Genomic DNA, 23,945 nt, shown 5'->3' with positions numbered 1-23,945 from the left:
TCTGGTTGAATGGACAGGATTATAGGTGTTTTAAAAATCTGTTTGTTTCTTGGCATTTAAAAATTTTATTGGGGAGGTGTGTCCTGGGAGTACATTTTATTTGCAGGAAGTAAGATGATAAAATTTCATTCTGGAAAACAAAATTTGTATTAGGGATTGTGCTAAATTCATAGGGATCCCCAAGGACTCCCTATCTTTGTGAGCATTGTTCTACCCCCACCTCCCGGAAGCCTTCCCTGATCACCCCCCATGTTTTCCTGGATTAGAGAAAGGTCTCCTTCTGAGCTCTCAGAATCCTCTGCACTTTCTCCATAATAGCATTAACCATTCTCTGCTTTTTCATAATTGTGGTCCTTTAAAAATACATCCAAAAATACTTTCACACTCCTCCCATTAAAAGGTAGAAACTCTGTGCTTTCCCCTTAAAACTGGATGGGTCTTTGTGACAGCTTCAACAAATTAAATGTTGCAGAAGTAACGGAGTTTCTTTTCAGCTGGTCATAAAAGGCACTGGAATTGGGGTTAAGAGGGGAACTTCCCACGCTGAGCATGGGGAAGCCCACAGCCCTGCCTCTCTGCTCCTCTGTCATTGGGCTGAGGGTTGTTGAGGTTTTGTCTGTCCCCCACCAGCTGGGGTGCTCTGGGGGGCAGGGTAGAGGGGACTCAGCCATCCTGGGGACATCTGCTTCCTAGACTCAGCCTGCTGAGATGGGGACCCGTCCTCTGCTGGGAGTCAGGAAACCAGTGTTCCACCCTGGCTCAGCCCTGCCTGGCCATGTCACCCTGAGCAAGCCTTGCTTCCTCCCATGTCTCAGTTTCCCCTGGAACATGAGGAGGACAGAGCCGGTGACTCCAGCCCCGGAGAGTTGGGGAGGACAGTGTGGAGAGTGAGGACCTCATGGGGACACAGATGTCACTCTACTAGTGACAGTTTAGGATGTTTCAGGCTGGAGACCTTTGTGGGGGGGTGGGGAATTCCCACAGCAGCACATTTTGGACCTTAGACCTGCCCTGGCTAGTGTGCCACATGGCCGCATGCCAGGCCTCCACCCCCATAGGTGCTCACCCTTGCTCAAGGTCCCTTGGTGACCTGGGACCCAGCAGAGGCCGCTGGCAGCAGTGTGACCCCAGTGCTGGTCCAACCCCCAGGGCTTCCTCCTACCAAGCTGTCCACCGCTTCCATAAAAGCCATAGCCACCAAGTCCCACAGCAGTGAAAAGGTTCTCCCTTCAAAAGAACCACATTTGTTGTGTTCTGGTTACAAAGTGCTGGTTCAAAAGGACTCAGAAAATCTGAAATTTGGAAACCGAAGTGCTTGGAACACACAGGAGATAACTGTCAAAAGAACGAATGAACATGAAGCAGAAAACAGTGTAAGGTTAAGGGCATGGACCCTGGGACCAGATGGCCTGGATGTGAATCCTGACTTGCCCACTGGGTACCTTGGGCACTCTGTGACTCAGTTTACCCATCAGTAGTTGGGATCAGACACGAGGAAGCACAACAGGCTGTCAGAGAGTTCTATGGCTGTCACCCCTGAGCCCCTCACTGGTTGCCAGCCCTCACTGGACTTGGGCTCCCTGACTCTATTTTTTGCTCTTCAAGCTTAGGAATGCCAGTTCCTGGGGCCACAACACCTTTCGCCAGTTTCTTTAAGCCTGTCTTCCAGATCTATAAATAGTCTCTTCAACTGAGTCTTAAGAACCATCTGAGCTGGGGTCTGATTCCCTGCCTGGACCCTGACTGGCACAAGGAGCACACTGCTCTTTGGCAGCAAATGCCTTCCTCTTGTAGAGAGCTCTGAATTCTTTTCCAAGTCTGAAGTTCTTGTGCAGGGACAGGGACTGAGAAAGAACAAAAAACATATGGCAACTCATGCTCTGCCACCAAGAGAGTTTTCTGGGGGCCACTGAGGAAGTTTTTGTGCAGAGGTGACATCCTGCTGGATCTTGAAGATCACCTGGGAGGTTTTGCAGAGGAGGGAGCAGCATGTGGCAAAACACAGAGCCATCAAATGGGGAGGACTGGCAGCGAGGAAGCCTGGGCCCTTGTCTGGGCTCCTCCCCTGATGGGCTGTGTGACATGGGGAAAATTATGCCCTTCTGTGATCCTCACTCTCCTTTCAAGTGCAGGTGAAGGTGTTGGACCAGAACAGCATTTCTTTAATCCCCAGGGATCTTGTTTATTTAATTGTAAATGTATTTTTATTGAAATACAATTGGCCTATAAATGTCAGGTGTACCTGTTGACTTGATATATTTATAGATTGTAATATGATGACCACTGTAGCATTAGCAGACAGCTCTATTCCATCACATAATTATCTTCTTTTGTATGTGTATGTGTGTGTGTGTGTGGTGGGAACCATAAAAATCTAGTCTCTTAGCAACTTCGAAGTTTATAACACAGTATTGTTGTCTCTAATCACTTTGCTGCACCTTAGCCCTCCAGGGCTTATACATCTACGAGTTCTAAGTTTGTCCCCTTGAACAACATCTCTCCTGGTCCCCAACCCCCAGCCTCTGGTACCATCAGTCAGTCTACTCTCTGTTTCTATGATTTTGGCTTTTAAAAATTCCATATATAAGTGAAATCATAGAGTTTTTGTCTTTCTCTGACTTATCTCACTTAACATAATGCCCTCAACTTTCATCCACTTGGCTGCAGACGGCAGGATCTCCTTCCTCGCTGTGGCTGAATCATATTCTATTGTGTACACATACCACAGCTTCTGGGTGCAGAGTAAAGGGAACCCTCATGCACTGCTGGTGGGAATGCAAATTGGTGCAGTCACTGTGGAAAATAGTACGGAGCTTCCTTTAAAAATTAAAAACAGAACCACCATAAGATCTAGCAATTCCACTTCTGGGTATGTATCTAAAGAAATAAAAGCGGGATATCGGAGAGATATCTGCACCCTCATATTCATCACAGCATTATTCCCAACAGCCAAGATATAGGAACAGCCTAAGTGTCCACTGATGGATGAACAGATATAGATGCTGTGGTGTATATATACCAGAGAACTTGTTTAAATGCAAATTCTGATTCGTCAGGTTCCTCTGGGGGCCAAGACTCTGCATTTCTAACAAGCTCCTGGGTGGTGCTGATGTTGGGCGGTGCTTTGAGTTACAAAGGACAAAATGAGCTCCAAGTTTGCTCAAAGCTCAGCAATTCTGTAACTCTGTTCACTTTTATTTTCAGTGCAGTTTCCCCTGATTGTGCCCACACTCCTGAGAGCATCAGCTCTTGTTGGAGCCCATGGGGTGCTTTGGATTTGAGGGTTTGATATTGATGGCAGCCCCCTCTCCAGCCCCGTCACCTGCTCGTTTGTGCATGCACACACACACACACACACACACACACACACACAAGGCATGTGGATTTACAGGAAAAAAATAGTGATGTCAGTGACAATCCAGTGTGGTCTGAAGATTGTGTGTCACCTACTTGGGATGCTAGGAGACCACCTGGAGCAGGGCTGGCCATGTGGGTACACAGCCCCTCACCCCAGGGAAACCCTGAGGATCCTGAGGACCCTCCCATCTCTCCCTCCCCACCCCCTTTGCTCTGCTATAAGCAGCATTTAAAATCTCAGCAGTAGTCTCATTTCACTGGGTCTTGATAGCTTTGGAGACCCTAAGGAGCTTCTGCTAAAATGAAAATTTCTCAGTGAGAAAAGATTCCTTAATATTTGCCAGAGCTCACATTATTGGATTTCTTTCCCGGAATTCCAGAGGGCCCTTGCTTTGACAGATGGTGAAATGGAAACCTAGACAGGAAGAAGGGCTGACTCAAGTGACACAGTGAGCCCTGCACTGTACCCAACATTCCGGCCATCCTGCAGTTCTGATTCTTGGGGCCCCTCTAGGCAGGCAGCCCTGGATCGTACTTTGAGAATCATTGACATAGTGGCTTTGAGCCACTCAGATGCAAATTCAAATCCTAGATGACTTTTAAAATAAATATTTATTGAGCACCTATTGTATGCCAGGCATTGGGAATACAACTATGGCAAGCTAGATACAATCCTTACAGTGCAGAGAAAAGAACTGGCTTTACTAATGTTTAGAGCTAAGTTTGATTACTCCTTGTGAGGCCCTGGACCACAGACTACACATATATTTGATTCTCATTACAACCCTGTGAGGTAGGTACTATTATAATCCAGATAAGAAAAATCAAAGCCCAGAGAGTTCATTGCCCACAATCACACAATTGATAAATTAGCCAAGCTGGTATTTGAACCCAGAGTGTCTGGGAGCACAGCCCATGGTCTTAACCAATAAAGCATGAGCCAGGGCCAGGTGACTCCAAGGCCCAAGCTCTGAACACTGAGCTGAGCGGCCTCGGGCAGGCGCCACATCGCCTTTCTTCATCCAGAAAATGGGGATCCCTTGTCTACTTTCAGAGGGGTTGTGAGGATTAAATGAGATAATAAATGTGAAGGGATTGACCCAGGGCAGGGCCACTCACGGCCACTCATGGGATCTGGCAAAATGCTGAACACAGTGGCTAATCCCTACATGGCCCACCCCTCATCTCCCCACACAAAATACTTACTCCTCCACCATATTTAATGGCCCCATTTCCAAAAGGTACCCCAAGAGGGCAGTCCTAACCCAGAAGGGAAGCTGATTAAATGGTGAGCTTTTAGGCAGTCTGGAGTAGGCAATTTTTTTTAACAGTTCTATCGACACATATTTCACATATCATAACATTCACCCATTTCAAGTGTACAGTTCAGCGGTTTTCACTATATTTGCAGATTGTGTAACTATCCCCACAATCTAATTTTAGAACACTTTCAACACCGCCCTTCCCCAAAGAAAGTGGCACACATTAGCAGTCATGTGGAGCTGGAAAGCTTAGCCTGAGGGGAAGCTGCTCTAATGGTTTTGTAGGCAGCCTGGCAGACAACTTGGATTGTCTGGGGGAATGTTCCTCACACCAGACCTCCAAACAACTGTCTATTTCTCAGCCATTAGAGAGACGTCCCCAGGGCACAGCGTGTTCCACTCATCAGTCCTTAAGTTTAAAAAATACTGCATTTTTTTTTCTATATAGAGTAGGGCAAGGGCTGCCTGAATGTTTTGGGAAGTAGAGGGTGTGTGTGTGGCAGTGGGGGGCAACTGTGTCCAAGGAGAATGGTGGCAGGCGAGGTGAGGGTGGGGGCAGGCAGGGCTGTGTCCTTATACTTACCATCCAGAGAGGGCTTTCAAAAATGTGGACTGGACTGTGACATTCTCCTGCTTGCCCCGTGTTGTGTTCCCACTCGCTCCCCACTGGCTGCTTTTCTGTTCATTTCAGAGCCTCCACAAGGCGAGTAGAAAAAGGTGCCTTCTCTTGGTGGACAAATTAGATAGAGGGTTTGGTTCCCTCAGCCTGACACCTTTTTGCAGTGCACAGCCTGTGCAAGTGAACATGGTCATTCCGTCATAAACGTCCCAAGCCTCAAACAGACATGATTTTGACATCTGGGAGGAGGGGAAAGAGCAGGGCGTTGGTGGCAGAGACAGTGGGAATCCCAGCTCTGCCATTTGCCAGCTGTGTGATTCCGGGAGAATGACTCCGTCTAAAAGGATCGATCACTTCCCACTTGGGGAGATGAGTGCTGTGGGATTAAATGAAATCATTCATGTGCTGTGCTTGATCAGTGACCCTCTCTTCCCCTGTGTGGCCCCAGAGCCTCCACCTCCATTTGACAGAGAATTGACGATGTTAGCAGAAATGCGTACATTTTTCTTTAACAATACTTTTTATTTTATTTGTTTTTCATCACTATAAATGCTTTTCTCCACTCTTACTACAACCAGTCTGGATGAAGTCTGAACAACAGGTTCCTAATTTGTGCCCACCGCCTTCCACTCTTGTCCCTCCGATACTCTCAGAAATCACAACAAAACATTGTAAAGGCTAAATCTGGTCATATCAGCCCACACCTCTCTTGACTGCTTCAAACTCTTCTTCACCTTCTGGTCTCAGATCAAATGTCAACAGCTCAAAGAGGACTTCCAGAAAGTGCTCAATCAATTTGAAATAAAATGCTATTAGGATCTAATGGCCTGAGATAGCCACACCTGATGTCCCACGGCAGGAATTGTCCCAAAGCCCAGGAGGAAACTCACTGAGTCCAAGGACAGTCTGGGCTGGTGATCTGAAAAGTCATGGGGAAGCGCTAATTGCAGCTGAGGATGCGACTGACTGAAAACTCCAGTGGCCTGTGTCCTCTGGCCCAGTTCTGCTTTGGGCCCAATGGCTGGGCAGGAGAGAAGATCGTAGATTAAGGGAACTATCATCCTTGGGACCAAGTGTGGGGCGGGGAAAACAGGCTGTGCAGGATAGCTGCTCAACAGCGATACCATGTGGCCATGTCAGGAACAACAGCCCGGTGGACCCATCTACTCTGCAAACTTTGCCTGAAAAGAAAACTTAAACCCTTTGGACTCTTAGCCAGTGTGGAATGAGGGGTGTCCTTAAAGAGAAACAATGGCTTTTTATTTATTTATTTATTTTTTTTTGGTAACAAAGGCATGTGGGGGCTCATGAGAGTAATTAGAGAAATAAAGAGGTGACTGTATCTGTGCTGTACATTGGTGCTACAGGCCATGCTGGGTAAAGCCAATGCATGAATGGATGGACGTAAAACAAGAAACAATACCATCACACAGAATTCCACATTTTAAAAACACAGATTTTTATTTATTTATTTTTTTGCGAAGCACAAAGAGAAATGTTGTGATTATAAATGAAATGCAGTTCCTGGAGGGCATGCCTGTGCAGATGTAGCCTTTGAAAGAAGCACCTAATCCCTAAAACGCACACCATACTTCCCCCCCAAAACAAGGCTCTCCATGTTTAGGCCGGTTCTCTTCCTGAGAAATTTGCAAAGGTCTCTGGGCCAAGAGCTAGGGAGCGATGCCTGCAGAAAGGTGGCCTGTGCCCCATGGGCCTGTCAGCAATGGGTGCTGACAACCTTTCGCCTCCTAGTGTGGCTGCCCACTGCCAGCCCCCAGTACCCACGGCGACTTCAGCTGTACTGAACATCCGCTCCAAACAGCAGGAAATTCTGGGAAGAGAGGGGAATACTGTCATCAGCTGGAGAGGCACCCCTTGTTGTGAGGGTGGGGCTGCAGGGCTGTTACAAGAAAACTTCGGGAGCAGGGTGGCGCCTTTTGCTGACAGAAAGGCAGAAGGGGGAGGGGCACCCGCGGTCTCGCCTCTGGGGTCTGCATATCACAACGCCTGTGACTCTGTCGGCAGCTTTCCTGGCAGCTACTTCCTTCCCAGACGTGGGAATCCCCCGGGCAGCTCTGGAGGCCTTCATTTGTCACCCTGGCCCCATGGCAGCCCAAAGGAGCCCTTGTTCCAGTCAAGGCTGCAACACCACTTCTCTTTGCTCCTTCATGCCCTTCACTCAGAATTTGCATAGATGAAGAAATTAAATTGTGGCACAGGGTCATTTTTTTTTAAAGGATAAACTTGGTAAAAGGTGAGCAACATAGGATATGTTTTCTCTGCTCTGTCATCTATTTTTCTACAGTCTTTTAGCCCCATTAGGTCCCTGGTCTAAAAAACGGGGGGTTGGGTGGACATCGGAAGGGAGGGAAGGTGAGAAATCTGGGTGATGGGGGGTTTCCCGTAAGGGCTATGAAGTTATCAGGAAAGTCATTGACCGAGGTAAGGAATGCAAGGCAGGAGGTGATGGTTTTCTGGAAAGTGATCAGTTTCGTTGGGACATGCTAGGGCCTCGGGGTGGAGGTGCACAAGTCAGGGGTGCAGAAGAAATTGGGAACATGGCTGAGTCACTGGGTGGGCACAAAGGTGGCTATCAAGCTTAGTGGATGGATGTGACCAGGGAAAGCCTGCATTGGGGGGAGGACAGAGGCCTGGGCAGAAACCTGGAGAACACCCTCTGGGAAGGAAGGGGAAGCCGGAAGCAGCAAATGGGACTGTCAAGACCCCAGTGAGAGGTGGCTGGAAAACAGGGAGTGGGGAGTAAGGCTGAGAGAAAAGAAAGAGGAGGTGGTCCGTTCTGGTATCTAAATTCACCAGACACTGGCCAGGCTTCCTACCCCACGGGCCTAGGAGGATGCTGATGCGAAGGAAGGCATGCAACACGTCTCAATACTTAAATGCAGCCACTTCATAGAAGGGGCTATGCGGCCACCAGGTGAGTTCCGGTTCCATGTTTATCAAGTGTTGGGTTGGAATGATGCAGCCAACAGTCAACAGCAGGGACCTGGCTTTGGATCTGGACTTCATTTAAGAGCCGTGTGGCATTCCTGAGTCTTAGTCTTCCCTCTCTGTTTATTAAGAGCGCCCCACTTCCAGGGTTGTTGTGAGGGTCGAAAGTGCTTGGCATGGGGCTGGCATAGAGAATGCTTTTCAGCCCCAGGTTACTGTTGTGGTGGGAGACTGGGTGCAAGGAGGCCTTTGGGACTCACCTGGTAAGACTGAAGCACCAGGTTGAGGAGCTGGATGTGTCTGGGCAGCGGGAGAGGGAAGCCCTTCTGCAGCCTCTCTGCAATGAAGGTTAAGGCAAGGATCAGGGGAGCAGAAAGTAGAGGGCGGAGCAAGGGGTCCAAGAGAGCCAGGTGAGCAGCCTCCCTGGCACCGGAGAGACCTGGGACCCTTGCATTCCCGCCCCATCACCCAAGCTCAAGTCCAGGACCAGTGCAGGCCTCTTGACCGCAACCACCCTCCTGAGGGTGATGGCACTGCCAGAGGACACCAGACCCGAGTGACAGCCAGGGGCCACTGCTTGCAGGGGTGCGGACAGCCCATGGACATGTGATTGGAGGTATGTGCTTGTGTGTACGGGAAGCCACTCAATGTGTAGGATATAGTCAGAGATGGGCAGGAGCCAGGGGCAGCTCCTTCCACACCCCCACATTCTGAACTGGAACTCGGGAGGATTCTAAATCCAAACCTGGTCTCCTCGGTCATTTGAAGCTACACGTGTCAAGGTGGGAGGATAAGTCATACTCTATATAATAATTCATTTTCTTAATTTCTTATTTTTAAATACTCTAGTCACATGTTATGTGCACCGTTCCCCCTGGCTATGCCAAGGGTAGTGGCGGGCCTGGCTGGAGCCTTTATGAGTGGGGTGAGCATAAGCCCTTAGCCGAGACCCTCCTTTTCTGGTCTTCCTCCTGGATTTGGAATAAGACCACAGGCTCTGGCTTCAGAGGTGGGACCAAACCCAAGCTCCAACTCTCACCTGCTCTGTGACCTGGCCATTTCATTTCTCTGATTTCCTCAAGTCACTTAACTTCTCTGATCTCCCATAAAAACTGGAGATATTAATGAACCCTCATCTCCTGAGGACTGGAAGGGCATGTAATAAGAACTCCATCCACATGGGTTTCTTTCTTTCATTCCTTTTCTGGGTCAGATGCCATTTGAGGTTCATTTGAGGTGACCACCCCTCTGCCCCACCACTGGGGCCAGGTATTAGGTGGCTCTAGGAATCACCCCGACATCAGTTGTTTCCTCAAAGATCCTTACCATTAACCTTGGGAAGCACGGCCATCTGCACGGCATAGTTCATGATGGCCTGCAGCAATTCAACCTGGAAACCAGAAGGAGGAGGGGACCCATGTCAGGGCATTGAAACACCAACAGTTCCCCGTCACCTCTCCACCCTCGTATCCCACACAGGGCAACCTCACAACTGGAAAACTGCTGACACATGGGCCCAAGTGATATGAAAACCCTCTGGCCCGATCAAGGTCATGGAAGTGATCTCTTTCACTCTAAAGGTTCTAAATGTAAAGCAAGTTCTAGACCGTAAGGTGCAAGGCAGAGGGAGGGTCAGCAGAGAGTGTTAAATGTGAAAACCTGTGTCTGAGAAAATGATCTCAGACACTGCGGGCTAGAGGGCGCACTGGTTCAACCTTCCCCAGGGCTATTCATCAAAAGCCTCAAGAATGTGCGTGCCCGGTGGGCGGCAAATCTGCCTCTAAGGCATTTACTCAAAGGAAGTGACTAGCATGTGGGCAGACACAGATGCAAGGATGCTCAGAGTGAGAACTATAACTGAAACTATAGAACATGACTCAACAATAAAAAAGAATGAAATTCTTTTTGCAACGTGGTTGGACCTGGAGAGTAAATAAGTCAGACAAAAGACAAATACAGCATGATTTCACTGTATGTGGAATCAAAGAAAGACAAAAACAAACAAACAAACAAACAAAACAAAACAAACCAACAACAGACTCATAGAAACAGAGAACAAACTGGTGGTTGCTGGAGGGGAGGGATGGATGAAGATGGCAAAGGGGCACATAGTCGATGACAGTGTGATACTTTGCTGTGGTGACAGATGGTTCACAGAGTTAGTGTGATCATCACATTGTAAGGTGTATAAATGTCTGACCACTAGGTTGTATACCTGAAAACTAATAAAATATTTTATGTCAACTATACTGTAATTAAATTTCTTTTTTAAACAACCTACATGTCCACATGTGGGGAAGCATCTGGAGGACAAGGTGACACTTTGACGCTAGGAAACTATGCAACTGTTATGAATGACATTGTAGAAATATAATTATCATCATAGAAATAGTCATGATACTTTTTGCGTAAGGAAAAGCGGGCTGCAGAAACCACAAGGCAAATGGTCAGAAAGGACAGATTCCAAATTATCAACCGATGGTGAAATTAGGAAATGGTGCTTATTTTCTTCCTTTTGTAAACCTGTGGGTTCAGATTGTTCTATAATATACACTTGCTTTTGCAATAATAAAAACAATTTAACAATAATGTAACATCCTCAAGAGATTTGCCTGCAGTGGTGACATTTACGCCTTGTAAATATGTACATTTTTGTTTCTGGAACAATTGAGTTTCCTTTCCCAGGCTACAATTCTCTGGGCTCATCAAATGTGGTGCCCTTCTTCTTATGAATCTAGAAACTTAAAATTTTATTTCTTTAGAAGCAGAAGTTAGTTACCCACTGAGTCAACACACTCCCAGAGCCTTGGCACTGGTAAATCCATGGGGACCCAGTGAGGTAGCTTAGGGTCCTTTCATTGGTGGTAATCTCACCAGATGGAAATGGCTGGCTGGAGTTCCACCAGGTTTGGAGGGGACATTGGGATGGTCTGACTTTGGGGTTGGGCGGCTTACAAGGTACCCACTTGGTGGGGACCTTGGGGGGCATTTCAGAGGTCCAAGGTGATGTTCTCCAGGGGTTCAATAAGAGGCCACATGTCGTTAGACGCTGTGGACAGAATCAGCACGCTGTGGTTTCCAACGGAAGTCACAAGGGCGATGCTCATTCAGGGGAGGCTGCTGAAGAGCCTTTGAGCTGCTACTTACGTGGGCAACTCACCTCCAGCGCCGTCCTTGGGTGGGGAGGCAGGGGTGAGTCTACTGAACGATGACTGGTGATTCCAGGTAGTGGAATCATCTACTCGGTCTGGCGAGACCCCTGCTCCTCTCCTTCCCACCTGCCCCGCTCCATCTCAGTAAGTGACTTTGCCCTTCACCCAGCTGCTTGAGCCAAAAAGCTACGTGTCATTCTTCTGTGCCCTTTCCCTCGCCTGGCACATGATATCTCTCACCAAGCTGTGTCTGATCTTACTTCCAAAGTACTATATGTCCCCCACCCGTCATCTTTCTCTCACCCCCCTGGCCTAGTCTCAGCCTCACCATCTCTCACGTGGACAAATGCACCCACCTCCCCAGATTTACGTGGTCTAACCTTGTCCTTCATCTTAGACATAAGACCTGGGTTCCAGGAGTTCAGGTCAAGTTTTACCCAGCCCCAATAAATCTGCTGCCCCGCTGTAACTGCTGGCGCCAGTGACTGCCTGTGTCCTTCAAAGGTATCCTTATCTGTAGACAGGAATTTAGCAACTTCTCTGTTCCCTGAATCAACTCCTGCTCCCCCATCGGAACCATCTGCAGGGGGTCCAGCCAACTCCCGCTCATAATCAACCTCTCCACCTCTGGCCCACCAACTCCCCGCTCCCCTTTAAAAAGCCCTGCCTTGCTATTGTTTGAGGCTGACACCATTTTTGGTCTCAGCCTGCCTGTTGCAGCTGGCCAAATAAATATTTTAGACTCATGGCCTGTTCTCCTGCTGTTCCTCCTCTCACTCTGTCAAACCTAACACCCCCATAACCCATTCTCCTAACGCCAGTCAGGAGCATCTGTCATGAAGGTATAAATCAGTTGATGTCACTCTGTATGAAACAGTTCATTGCTTCTCACTGCCCTTCAAACACAATCTATGCTACTTCAGGAGGCCTGGGGCAAGCCAGCCCCAGGGCCTTTGCTCCTGCTATTCCCTCTGCCTATGGCAGATCTTCCCTTTGCTGGCTCCCTCAGCCCAAATATCACCTCCTCAGAGAGGCCTTCCCTGATCACACCAACTAACCCTCAACCTTCTCATCACTGTCTACCCTACTTCCATTTTGTTTTTCATAGCACTGATCTTGACCAAAGTAATCTTGATTTCTTATTGTCTGTCTACTACTATGATGTAAGACTCTAGAAGGGGTTGCTTCCCTGTCTCCTTCATGAACATGCCCCAACACCTGGAGCACTGTCTGCCACCTTGTAGGTGCTCAATAAAGTAATTCACTTGTTCATTCAACGAACAGTTATTGAACAGACTTTGCATACCAGACTGTGCACATTTAATCCCATTTAAACCTCACCACATTAACAGAAGTGGGAAGGATTACCCCTGATTCATGGGGAAGGGCTGAAGTTCCGAAAGGGCAAGTGACTTGCTTGCCCAAGGCCTACAGTGAGTAGCAAGGAGCAGAGATTCCAGCTCAGGCCTCTGCCCTAAAGCTCCTCTCATCATTACTGTACATGAAAATTGTATGCAAATGAACCAGAGGCCTCCTGAAATGATGTCATGAGCACAGTGGCCTTCCGGACTGTTATCTCAAGGTCAGAGGAAGGAAGGAGCCACCAACGGCCTTTGACTCACCGAGAAGCGGCCAATGTCCGAGTGCTTCAGTTCCAGGAGCAGCCTGTGAGAAGGGGAGGGGGAGGCTGAGACCCCCATTTGCCTGACTCATATGAGAATTCAGTTACTGGGGAGAAAGGGCCCAGTGTGGTAAATGCTGCCTGGCTTTCCCACCCAGTATTCATCCCCCTTCCTCTGGTCACAGCCCCCTGATGTTTCCTTTGGGGAAACAAACCCACTCTCTACACTGTTGGTACTCAGCTTGGGGTGAGCTGGCCAAAGGGCAGACTCCACCTCCCTTGCCACAGTGGTTGCTTCAGGAACAGGCTTGTGACTCAGGCTGGCCCAGTGGGAGCCGGTCTCAGGACTTCTGCCGGAAATATTGGGAATGGGGTGTTCTTTTTTTCTCCAGGAAAATTAGGGAGCTATTGACCGCTTTTGTCACCATTTGGTGACAGCCTTCTAGAAAATGAAGCCAGCATAAGGGATAGCAAAGCCAAGAGATGAAGAGGGTCAGCATCCCAAGGACATCATTTAAGTACCTGGATCCACCCCTGCCTGAAACCCTTGGACTTCTCAATTGCCTGAGCCAGTGAACTATCCCCTCTTTACAGCCTTTATGGCATTCTACACATGATCTCAGAGAAAGGGAGAAATAAATGGCTGCTTAGAGAACACCTATCATTCATTATGCTGAATGCTGTACTTTGTCCCACTGAATTCCTGTAACATCCCCCGAGAGGCGAGGGCCATCACACTCCCATGTTACAGATGAGAAACCTGACACTCAGAGGTCAAACAACCTGCCCAAGGCCACACAGCTAACAATTAGCAAGGTAAGATTTCTAATTGTCTCCCTGATGCCAAAGCTTTTTCTTTTCTTTCTTTCTTTTTTTTTTTTTTTTTGTTTGTTTCCAATAACCCACAAAGGTTGAAAAGTCACTCTTGTTCATGAAGAGCAAGGAGCCCCAGGACTCCTGCCCTGTGGATTTGCAACCCCACTCTGCATAGTTCAGAAAGTCTGTGCTCAGCCATCACCCAGCTGTATCCTCCCCACCTCCTCTACTTGAGAGGCCCACGGGTGTTTCAAGGAAAATGAAATCCACATGTTTCCAAAGCAGTAACACTTGTCAAAAGAATGCCACAAGAAATGAGCAGTGTGGAAGCCTCAGGGGCTGATCTCAAGGTTAAGAAGGACAGCTCTGGGCCAGGGAGAAGGCAGACATGTCAGGAATGTGGGTCAAGACTCAATCTGTGTGTGAATGTGATTAAGAGGTAGGTGCCAGGTCCATGCGCTGGGGCCATTATTCTACTCTCTCCAAGTGCCCCCCTTTCCTTCTCTGTGTGTGCCACCTACCTCTCCCCCTTCCCTCCTTCTGTGTCTCTGGCTTTCTCAGAGAGGCTCCCCCTTCCTGTCTGTCAGTCTGTCTCTTGCTCTCACTCTGTCTCTCTCTCCATATCTCTCCCTTTCTTCCTGTCCTTTGTCTGTCTCTGAGTGTCTTTCTGTCTTTTTCTGTATCTCCCTCAGTTTTCACATTTCTCTTTTTCTGTGTGTCTCTCTTTCCCTCTTGCTATTGAACACTTATTTTGTCCCTTGTAGTGTTCCAAGCACTTCAACACCTATTAACGCCTCATTTTATCCTCAGGACAATGCTGTTGGCAAAGAACAATGACTGGGCTTATTTTACAGCCAGGGACACTGACGTTTGGACTTTGTCACTTACCATGGCAAGCTGCGCTTCAAAGGCAGGCACCCTCAATGTCAGAGAGCACGCTCCTACCACGTCCTCTGGCAGGATTCGAACCCAGGCATGTGGATCCCAGAGTCTCCCAGCAGGGGAGGGCTGACAAATTCCCAGAGATGGGGGTGAAGAAGTTGAAGTGGGTTTTCCAAATGCCAAGGAAGGCAGGGGCATGGGGTGGCCTGGGGCTGCTGTGGTCCAGTGTGGAGTGTAGTCAGCAGGCACTGCCCAGCCATGAGTTGGCCCACGACAGAGGGGTGGCCTGAGACTCAGCACTTTCAGTGCTGAAGCTGGAACACTCCAGGCAAAGTGAGATGGTCGGTTACCCTACAATGTTTGGCCTTGGGCAAGTCACTTCATCTCTGAGTGTTAGTTTCATTGTTGGCAAAATGGGAACATGGTGTCCTCTGCACACTGAAGCTTTGGTGTGATGGGTGAATGGCACACCGTAAGGTCACGGCTAACTCATGGACCCCCCAAACGGATGGGCAGCTCCCTTCCCCTCTCCCTGCAGGTTCACTTACTTGTCCAAGCTGAGCTCTCCCACAAGCCTGTCAGATGTGGTGCCAACCTCCACAGAAACATTCGTGCTCTGCAAAGCAACAACGCAGGAGGTGACGTTCAACCCAGGGCCCGGGGGCTCTGGATGGCTTCCAAGCAGGGAGGGTCAGCTTCAGAGAGCCGGCAGAGGAGCCCCCACTGCAGGTCAGACCCACAGAACCCAAGGCCAGGGATGGGGGTCGGTGATCTTCCTTTTGCTTCCTGCTTGTTGATGAGTCATGGACTGTCAGCCAAGTACCATTTTCTCCCTGGCTTCCGAGTCCATCTCAGAGTTCCCAGGCTACTTTTGAGGGCTATGTGAGTCAGACCGCAGGGCTGGAGTCTAGGCCAACCTGCTTCCCACAGCCATTCAGGCATTTATTTATTCAACAAATATTTAGTGAGTCAGAAAACCGAGTTTCCTGCCTCAACCTTCCTGCCTGCTGTCTGCACGGCCTTGGGCAATCCTCTCAGAAGTCATTTAATTTGCAAAGCAGGGTAGGTGGGTCTCCACTTGAGACTGGGCAGACCTGCCTGAGGCCCACAAGTGCCTCTTGGTGGGGAGAAAGTCTGGCCTTCGCTCCCAGGGGCTGAGTGGGTGCCACCAAATATTCATGAAGTGACACCATGATCAAGTGAATGGATGCATAAATCAACAACGAAATAAGAACTTAAATAATCAAAGGATTAAACACACAAATAAAGCGATAAACAAAGATATGTGTGGATGAATAATGAATGAATAAACAAATATACAGATGAATGATCAATTGAACAAAGATATAGGTAAATGAACAAATGAATAATAACGCATGTATGAGCCAGAAAAGGCATAGCCTGTTTCAGGTTAGCAATCTGATGAATAATGGAATGAACAAATGACTGAACAGTACACAGATGCATAATTAAATGGCTGAAGATATCAGTGAATGAATCAGAAACCGTGCACAGATTTCGAGCCAGCGATGGAATGAATAAATGAATGAATGAACGTCTGTAGGAGCCCAAAGAAGTTGGTAACACGGCTCTGGTCTCAGGCCCTGGAGCTACGCAGTCCAGGTTTGAATATGGGCAGGATTCACACCCGTCCCTGACCCCGAGGGCAGTGCTCTCCACTGTGTCCAGGGCTCCCCATCTGCCCACACCCTGGAATAGCTTACCATGCCCAGCAGGAAGAGAGGAGCTAAGGAGGAGTTCGGGAGGATGGCGAAGGCCTGGGCCTCCAGGGCCGGGGTGAAGGCAAGGCCAGCGGGGGACACAGTGAGGTGTGGTGGAGAGGAGACCCGGATGAGGAACTGCATGCTCATGTTGGGGAACATCTTGGCCACCTGCAGCCCCCCGTGGAGACAATCAACAAAAGGGAAAATTTTATTTAAATGTTTCTAAATCTTATCTTGTCCTGGCCCTGCATAAACACCTCCAAAGTCTTCCCATTGCATTTTAAATTTTTTGTTTATTTATTTTATCATCACCCGAGGACAGTTTTTCATTGCTTTTACAGAGAGAGGAAGAGAGAGACAGAAGCATCCCGTACCCACCTGGACTGGGGATCAAACCCATAACCTAGGTATGTGCCCTGACCGGGAATTGAACCTGTAACCTTTTGGTTGTGAGATAACGCTCCAACCAACAACTGAGCCATACCAGCCAGGCTTCCTATTGCATTTTGACTAAATCTTAAAGATAGAATGATTGGGCAGCTGGTATCCCAACAACCTCACTCTATACACCTCCAATGCCAGCCGCACGGGACTCCTGTTCCACAGATATGATCTGCTGCTTTCCTAAGGCCCTTTGCACTCTCTGTTCCCTCTCCATGAATGCTTGTCCCTCCATTCTTTCCTAGCTTGTCTCTTTCCTTTTCCTCAGATCTTAGTTCAAATGTCACCACAGAAAGCAGTGATGGCTTCAAAGGGGAATGAGGAGGGCTTTGGTGACACCCCATATCTACTGCCCTGCAATCCTCCCCCAGATAAACTCATAGTCTGAGTAAAAATAATATGATGGTTATGTAAATTAAACTCCAAGACAGTTCGCCTGGTCACCTTATCCGACACACCAGTACCTTCTGTATAAAATTTTTACCACCGAAGAGGCAGTTAAGGACTGAATGTTTGTGCCACCCCCACCCCCAATTCAAATATTGAAGTCCTAACCCCCCACTGTGGCTGTATTTGGCGATAGGGCCCTAAGGAAGTAATGAAGATGGAATGAGGTCATAAAAGTGGGGCCCTGATCTGATAGGATCAGTGTCCTTATAAGAAGAGACACCCGAGAGCTCACTCTCCCAATATGTGCTCACAGGAAAGGCCATCTGAGGACACAGCAAGAAGGCAGCCATCTACCAGCCAGGAAGACAGCCTTCACCAAGAACCGAATCTGCTGCCACCTTGATCTTGGACCAGAACTGTGAGAGACAAATTTCTGCTGTTTAAGCCACCCAGTCTGTGGCATTTGGTGAAGGCAGCCCGGGCTGACTGAAACAGAGGCTTCCCTTATCACAGTCTGCACTTTTTCTTTTATTGTTTTGAGTGTCTGAATAATAATTTTCTCTCTCCACTGGACTGGAGCCCCAGGAGGGCAGGGCTCTGGTCTGCTTTACTGGATCCCCAGCCCACGGCCCAGGCACAAGGTGGGCACTCGATACCTGTTGAAGGGACCAGCCCCAGCACCCACTCTCACACCTGAGCGCCTGTGTGCTGAGAGCCTTTATCTGGTTGGGGTTGGGCTGTGCAAAGCTACAGCCACTCTCTCAGGCCGCACTGCCTCGGAACCCGGCCCTATCCTCCCAGCACCCCCAGGCCGCCTCATGAGCTGACCACCAGGGGGCTGGCCTTTTCTCACCTGGGGTATGAGGGTTCCAAAGAATTTGGTTGTCAGTCGGAATTTGGATTCCTTTGGAATCTGTAGCAAGAGAAGAACAGAAAAGGATTCTGGGGGATTATGTTATAGATTGGGGGGAGGGACTAATTCACTATAAGGGTGAGAGACTGAATATACAAAGAGACAATGGCCAGACCATGTATGACAACGGAACACTGACCCACAGCTTCTGCAGCAATCACCCCAGGACTCTGAGGACATGCCCAGTGACTGCCAGCTTCCCAACTTTTTTTTCTTTTTTTTTTTTTAGTTTTGCCATGAACAAGTCCAATAAGCTCTTAAATGACTCACAGAGGATGCCCAGCTTCTATTAGCCCACATCCAACCACCTCCCTAAACACACACCTGAAGCCCCGCTTTTTCTCACTAGAAAGTTTTCCCACCCCCACCCCCGACTGTCTTCGAGTCTTTGCCAATTGCAAGTGATGGTGGCTGACCCCCTTGCCCAGAAGAGTTCTCATTCGGGTGGTCTTTGTTTATTTCCACAGGGGACAGGTGGGGGCTCAGCCTCCCTGTGGCACCTCTGCAGAGAGGGAGAATATGACTTCTCTTCCAGGACTGGCCGAGGAAGGGTAAACTGAGTTCTAGAGCAGGACTCAGCCATGAATATAGAGTGACAATGAGGATGATGACAATAATGGAGATATGATGCTAAGGCTGGATTACAGAGCCTGACAGAGGAAAGTGCTCGGTCAATGCTGGCCGTTACCTGGAGTGCTCAAGTGCTTCCTACATGCTAAGCCTGTGACGAGTGCTTCTCATGCACTTATATCTTCTTTAATCCTCCGTACCCTCCTCTGGAGGTAGATACTGGTTACAGATGAGTAAACTGAGATTCTGAGACATCGAGTAACAGTCTAGGGGTGACCCAGCTGGAAAACAGGGGGCTAATATGCAAAATCAGGTCTGGCTGACTCTTGAGTCTAGACCTTGATCTCTCCGGTGTGAACAGACTCAAATCCAGATTGTCTGCTGCTCTTCCCACGTCCACCCCCAGCCCGGACTTACCATGTCATCCTTGAGGGTCAGGTTCAGGACTCCAGCCTGTTGATACACAAGCCCGGCCGTGTTGAAGAAATAGTCAGAGATGGCCAGGTACACCATGCGGTCATGGTCAGTGGGGAAGGCCAGCTCCGGCGGGGCGAAGGGAGGCGGACTGCGATGGGCCAGGCTGAAAAACTCCCCCTGGGGGCAGAGACAACAGAGTGAACCCGGGCATCCTTCAGGAATTACAATTCGACACGCCCACTCCAGGAAAGAAGGGGCTGAGGCTATCAACCATGTGCTCACAGAGGAGGAAGTCACAGCCAGGAACCGACCCTAGCATCAAACGTCTCCTGGGTACTGGGGTCTGTGCTGTGCTCTTCCCACCAACCCTGTGAGGTAGGCGTGGCCACGCTCATTTTACAGGAGGGACCCTGAGGTACTGGGAGGTGAAGTGACCTGTCCCAGGTCACTCAAGTGAGTGGGAGAGCCGGGAATGGAACCGGGCATCCAGGGTCCGGCAGCTCGCTCCCAACCATTCCACTAGCTCTGCCTCAACCTTGCCAGGAAGCACAGAAATTCTACCAAAAGAACAACAGGTTCTGTTTGTTTGCTTTTTCATTTATTAAATCAGCAATAATCTGAAAGAGAGAGGTGAACTGTTGTGAGTATATTTGTATTTTAGACCCATACTATTCAGTTTTTGGTGAACATGCTGGAGAATATATGTTTGTATGTTTCTAAAAAGCAATTTAGCAACACACCGCAAAAGCAGATAATTTATTTAGTAAAAAAAAAGAAATGTTGAGTTATAAAGAAGCAAATTGTAGGTGGATACATATGGTAAGATACTGTTTATGTAAAATTTAAAGGCCTATAAAACATACTGCATAAGAATTACAGACCCACATAGTTATGGGAGTAAAAGTATAAAAACACCAGCAGGAAGGACACACACCTATGTCATCAGTGTCATTACCTCAGCAGAGGTAGTGGGGGCAGGTTTGGAGAGGCGGCCCAGGGAGCCTGAGCTATTTATTTCTACAATGTCTAATTAAAAAAAAAATCAGAGGCAAATATGACAAAATGGTGACATTTCTTAAATTTGGGTGGTGGGTACATGAGAGTATATAATATTCTCCACACTGTTGAATCATTTCATCATTGAAAATTAACAGCCATGACTCCCGTATTAGAGATTAGAGATTAGAGATTACCACGTGACTTTTAAAAATAGTAAGACAGACTTATGTACCAGCAAGGACTCATCTCTAAGACACATGGTGACAAAGTCAAGTGGAAGTGCAGTGTGGATCCATTCAGGGAAACAGATCATCAAGAAAATCTAAATGGGCTTTCAAATGTGTGTATCTGAATGCTTAGAACCCAGAGACTGGGAGGGTAACACCTCCCCACCACCCAGGACTGACAGTCACCACCTCTGGGCAGGAGCCTGCAGTGGCGGGGTGTGGGGAAGGTGTGTGTGCTTGTGGAGGCAGTGAACAGGACCTTCACGTGCCGCATTCACTAGGGATAATTATGTATCCTCTAAATCCTTTATTTTGTTGTATCAACTTAGGTTTTTAAAAGTATATATGCTATTGGGTCCAGCAACTTCACTTCTAGGAAATATCCACGGCTGGTCAAGGGTCCAAGCTACAAAAATGTTTACTGCAGCTCTGGTAGCATTTGTGGGAAAAAGTGGAAAGAACCCAATGTCCCAGGAGGGGGCACTGTCCTTACCACAAGCTGTCCCCTGAAAGTCCCAACAGCCAGTAAAAGAGCCACATAAAGGAGAGAATCATGGAAAGCAGCTCACATTACATTGTTCTGTTTTTCAAAAGTTATACAACAGTAGGTCCCACAGACTCATGTAAAAATGTGTGTATTTATTTTTATGTCTATATAAGTGGTTTTGTTGTGTACTTGTTCCTGCATCTTTTGTGTGTGTGTGTGTGTGTATGCGTGTGTTTGTATCTTGGTATAGATAAGGATTAGAGTGTTGGAGGGATCTAACTTGTGTGTCTATGGTGCATATCTCTGAGTTATAATATTTCAGTAATCTCTCTTTTTCTTCTTCCCTCCCTCCCTTTCTTCCTATTTCTTATTTATTTCCCTCTCTGTAGTTTCTAAATTTTCTTTTTTACATCAAATGTGTTTTAGAACAAATAAGTAAATAGTTTAAAAAAAAGAGGCCAATGGCTGGTTGTTGTGGGAGGGTTTGAGACCTACTGCAGCTGGGGGGGGGGGGTCTGTGAAGGCTGCTCTGTGTGTGCATCCCAGCCAAGACCCACCTGGAGTGTAAGAGAAATCAGTGGGTAAAGGAGGGCATGGGAGGGAGGGGAGTTCAGGCAGAGGCTCTGGAGAGGAACAAGTCCCTGATGAGGGAACAAACCAGGCCAATATGTCTGGCTGGAGGGTGGTGAGTGAGGGGGAAGTAGCATGAAATGAAGTTCTATCCACCCATCCACCCAATAAATATTAATTGAACACCTACTATATGCCAAGCACAGTTTTAGGTGCTACACATACAGTGAAGAACAAAGCTGTCACAGCACCTTCTCTTTCAATCAAGTGAGTGACTCTGTGTGTGGGTGCAGGTTAGTAATAAATGCTGAGGAGAAAAATAAAGCACTTGAAGGAAGGGAGGGAGACCTAATGTGGATATCTGGGCAAGAGCCCCCTGGGCAGAAAGAGCAGCAAGTGCAAAGGCCCTGGGGTTAAAGCAGGTGGCGTGTGGAGTCCGTTTCAGGAATGACAGGGAGGCCAGTGTGATCGAAGAAGGGAGATGTGCAGAGTGAAGTTGCAGGGGGGTTGAGGGCAAAGAGGAAGGAGGTGGAGTCTTTGTAACATTTGTTTCCAGGGATGATGGGGAGCCCTGGAGGGAGGATATATGATTCTCTGTGTAAGTCTCACCTTCAGCTGTCCATCCAGGGTCTCAGCCATGGCTGTTGGGGGTGCCAACAGTGAGTAATCAATGCCAGCCACATTATCTATCTTGGCTGTCACTAGAAGGAAAGAAGAGGGACCATGAGCTCCCCATGGCAGCATCTTTGGGGCCTTGGGTGCAGAGTCAGCATCCCCTAAAGTTGGAATGAAGACCTGCAGTGCTGGTTCCATTTCCACCTCCTCCAGAGAACCAAAGGGTCGCTGGTCCGATTCCCAGTCAGGGCACATGCCTGGGTTCCAGATCAGGTCCCCAGTTGGGGGCGCGTAAGAGACAACCACACATTGATGTTTCTCTCCTTCTCTTTCTCCCACCCTTCCCCTCTCTCTAAAATTAAATAAATAAAGTTTTTAAAAAATAAATAATAATAATTGGCCCCTCCTTTAGCCCTTCCTTTCCAGGTTAGAGGCCCAGAAATGGCAACTTATCGCAGCTGGTGAGTGACAGAGCTGGGACTCAAACCTCTTAGGCATAAGACCTGGCTTCCGGGAATTCAGGTCTAATGTTAGCAAGCCCCCAATAAATCTGCTGCCCCCCGTAAATGCTGATGCCAGTAACTGCCTATGCCCTGCCGGTTTCTTGTTTAACAAAGATATCTTTTTCTATTGACAAGAATTTAACAACTTCCCTGTTCTCAGAGCCAACTCCCCCACCCTTTAAAAACCCTTATTTTGCTGCCACTCAGGACTGACACCACTTTGATCTCAGCCCGCCTGCTAGCAGCTGGCCAAAGAACTCTTATAAACTCATCGCCTGTTCTCCTGTCATTTCCCCGACACTCGGCTGAACCTAACGAAACCTACTGATTCTTCCTGCCTGATGAGGCCAAACCTCAGACACTGCAACTGCACTGCACATCCCCAGGATAGGCTCTGCCCCTAGAGGGGCTGGCAGGGAGGGGGACATTCCTGGAGGAAGGTAATGCATCATCAATGGGCATAAACCATGTGCCCACCACCTGGGATTCCCAGGGAGGGAGGCCAGTAGCAGGTTGGGGCACAGGCTCTGAAATAAGAAACCTGTGTTTGGACCCTGCTTCTGCTTCTTGCTGGGCTTACGACCTTGCGCAACTGTCACAGGTCCTTTCTGAGTCTCCATTTCCTCGTGGTAAAACTGGGAGAGGACATAAATTCAGTGGGGTGCGGACAAGAAGAGACACTCCTGCTGGATGCCAGGCACATGTTGAGCATGCAGCCAGGGGTCCTCCCCCACCTACTTGGCTCTTCACAGTTTACCAAGCACTCGAGGATAGAGAGAATTGCTTCCATTTTAAAGATACAGAAACTGAGGCCCAGAGAGGCAAAATGATCAGCCTCAGCTCTTAAGCCAGTTATGTGTGTCTGGCCTCAGACAGCTCTGGGTATTTGGTTGTTTGTGCCCACAGGGGTAGGAGAATGAGTGGGTGTGGGCTGCTTCTCCATTGTACTTCTGGACCTGCCACAAGGACCTGGCCCAGTAGGGATCCAATGCCAAGTGCCATTTGAAAATAATCTGTCCTACCCATTCCCACCCAGGCCCAGGCCTGTCTAGAAAACCTGCTGGCTCCATCACACGCTCCCTTGTCTTTCTACCCTTCTACCCCCTCTATCCTAGTCTCCTTGGCCCCACCTAGCACTCACCTGGCAGTGTCTGGAAGTAAGGTTCCAGCTTGGAGGACACAGAGCTGGTCACTACCTGGCAGATCTGAGGAGAACAAAAGAATTGATCAGTGAAGACATCCACAGTGTAAAATGTTGTGTTTTTTTTTTTTTTTTGGAATAATAATCCAGACATGTTTGGCTTTTCTGGAATGTTTCCTTGAAAATCATGTAGCTAATCAAGTTTCCCTTTTCTCGTTTGCCACCAGGAAGCTCAGAGTTCGACAAGTAGCTTGGAAACAGTAGCTGCATATGACTGGATGACCTGCATA

General features: G+C 48.3%; 1 protein-coding gene across 1 annotated transcript in view; it reads right to left on the bottom strand.

Moving 5' to 3' along the window:
* Positions 1-6,680: 6,680 nt before the first annotated feature.
* Positions 6,681-23,945, bottom strand: part of BPI (bactericidal permeability increasing protein) — a 29,614-nt gene continuing 12,349 nt past the window's right edge. Inside the window, exons 6-15 of the mRNA XM_090286392.1 lie at positions 23,656-23,719; positions 22,006-22,097; positions 19,114-19,290; positions 18,067-18,126; positions 16,383-16,550; positions 15,207-15,274; positions 12,962-13,004; positions 9,514-9,577; positions 8,448-8,524; positions 6,681-7,069 (exon numbers count right to left, since the gene is read on the bottom strand). Of these exons, the coding sequence (XP_090142518.1) occupies positions 7,031-7,069; positions 8,448-8,524; positions 9,514-9,577; positions 12,962-13,004; positions 15,207-15,274; positions 16,383-16,550; positions 18,067-18,126; positions 19,114-19,290; positions 22,006-22,097; positions 23,656-23,719 (852 nt within the window). The 3' untranslated portion in view covers positions 6,681-7,030. The remainder of the gene's footprint in view (positions 7,070-8,447; positions 8,525-9,513; positions 9,578-12,961; positions 13,005-15,206; positions 15,275-16,382; positions 16,551-18,066; positions 18,127-19,113; positions 19,291-22,005; positions 22,098-23,655; positions 23,720-23,945) is intronic.

Source organism: Furipterus horrens, unplaced genomic scaffold, assembly GCF_987537825.1.
Source record: "Furipterus horrens unplaced genomic scaffold, mFurHor1.1.pri manual_scaffold_8, whole genome shotgun sequence".
NCBI classification, from domain to species: domain Eukaryota; kingdom Metazoa; phylum Chordata; class Mammalia; order Chiroptera; family Furipteridae; genus Furipterus; species Furipterus horrens.
Note: the sequence above shows the minus strand (reverse complement) of the source record. Positions and strands in the feature narration are given on the sequence as shown.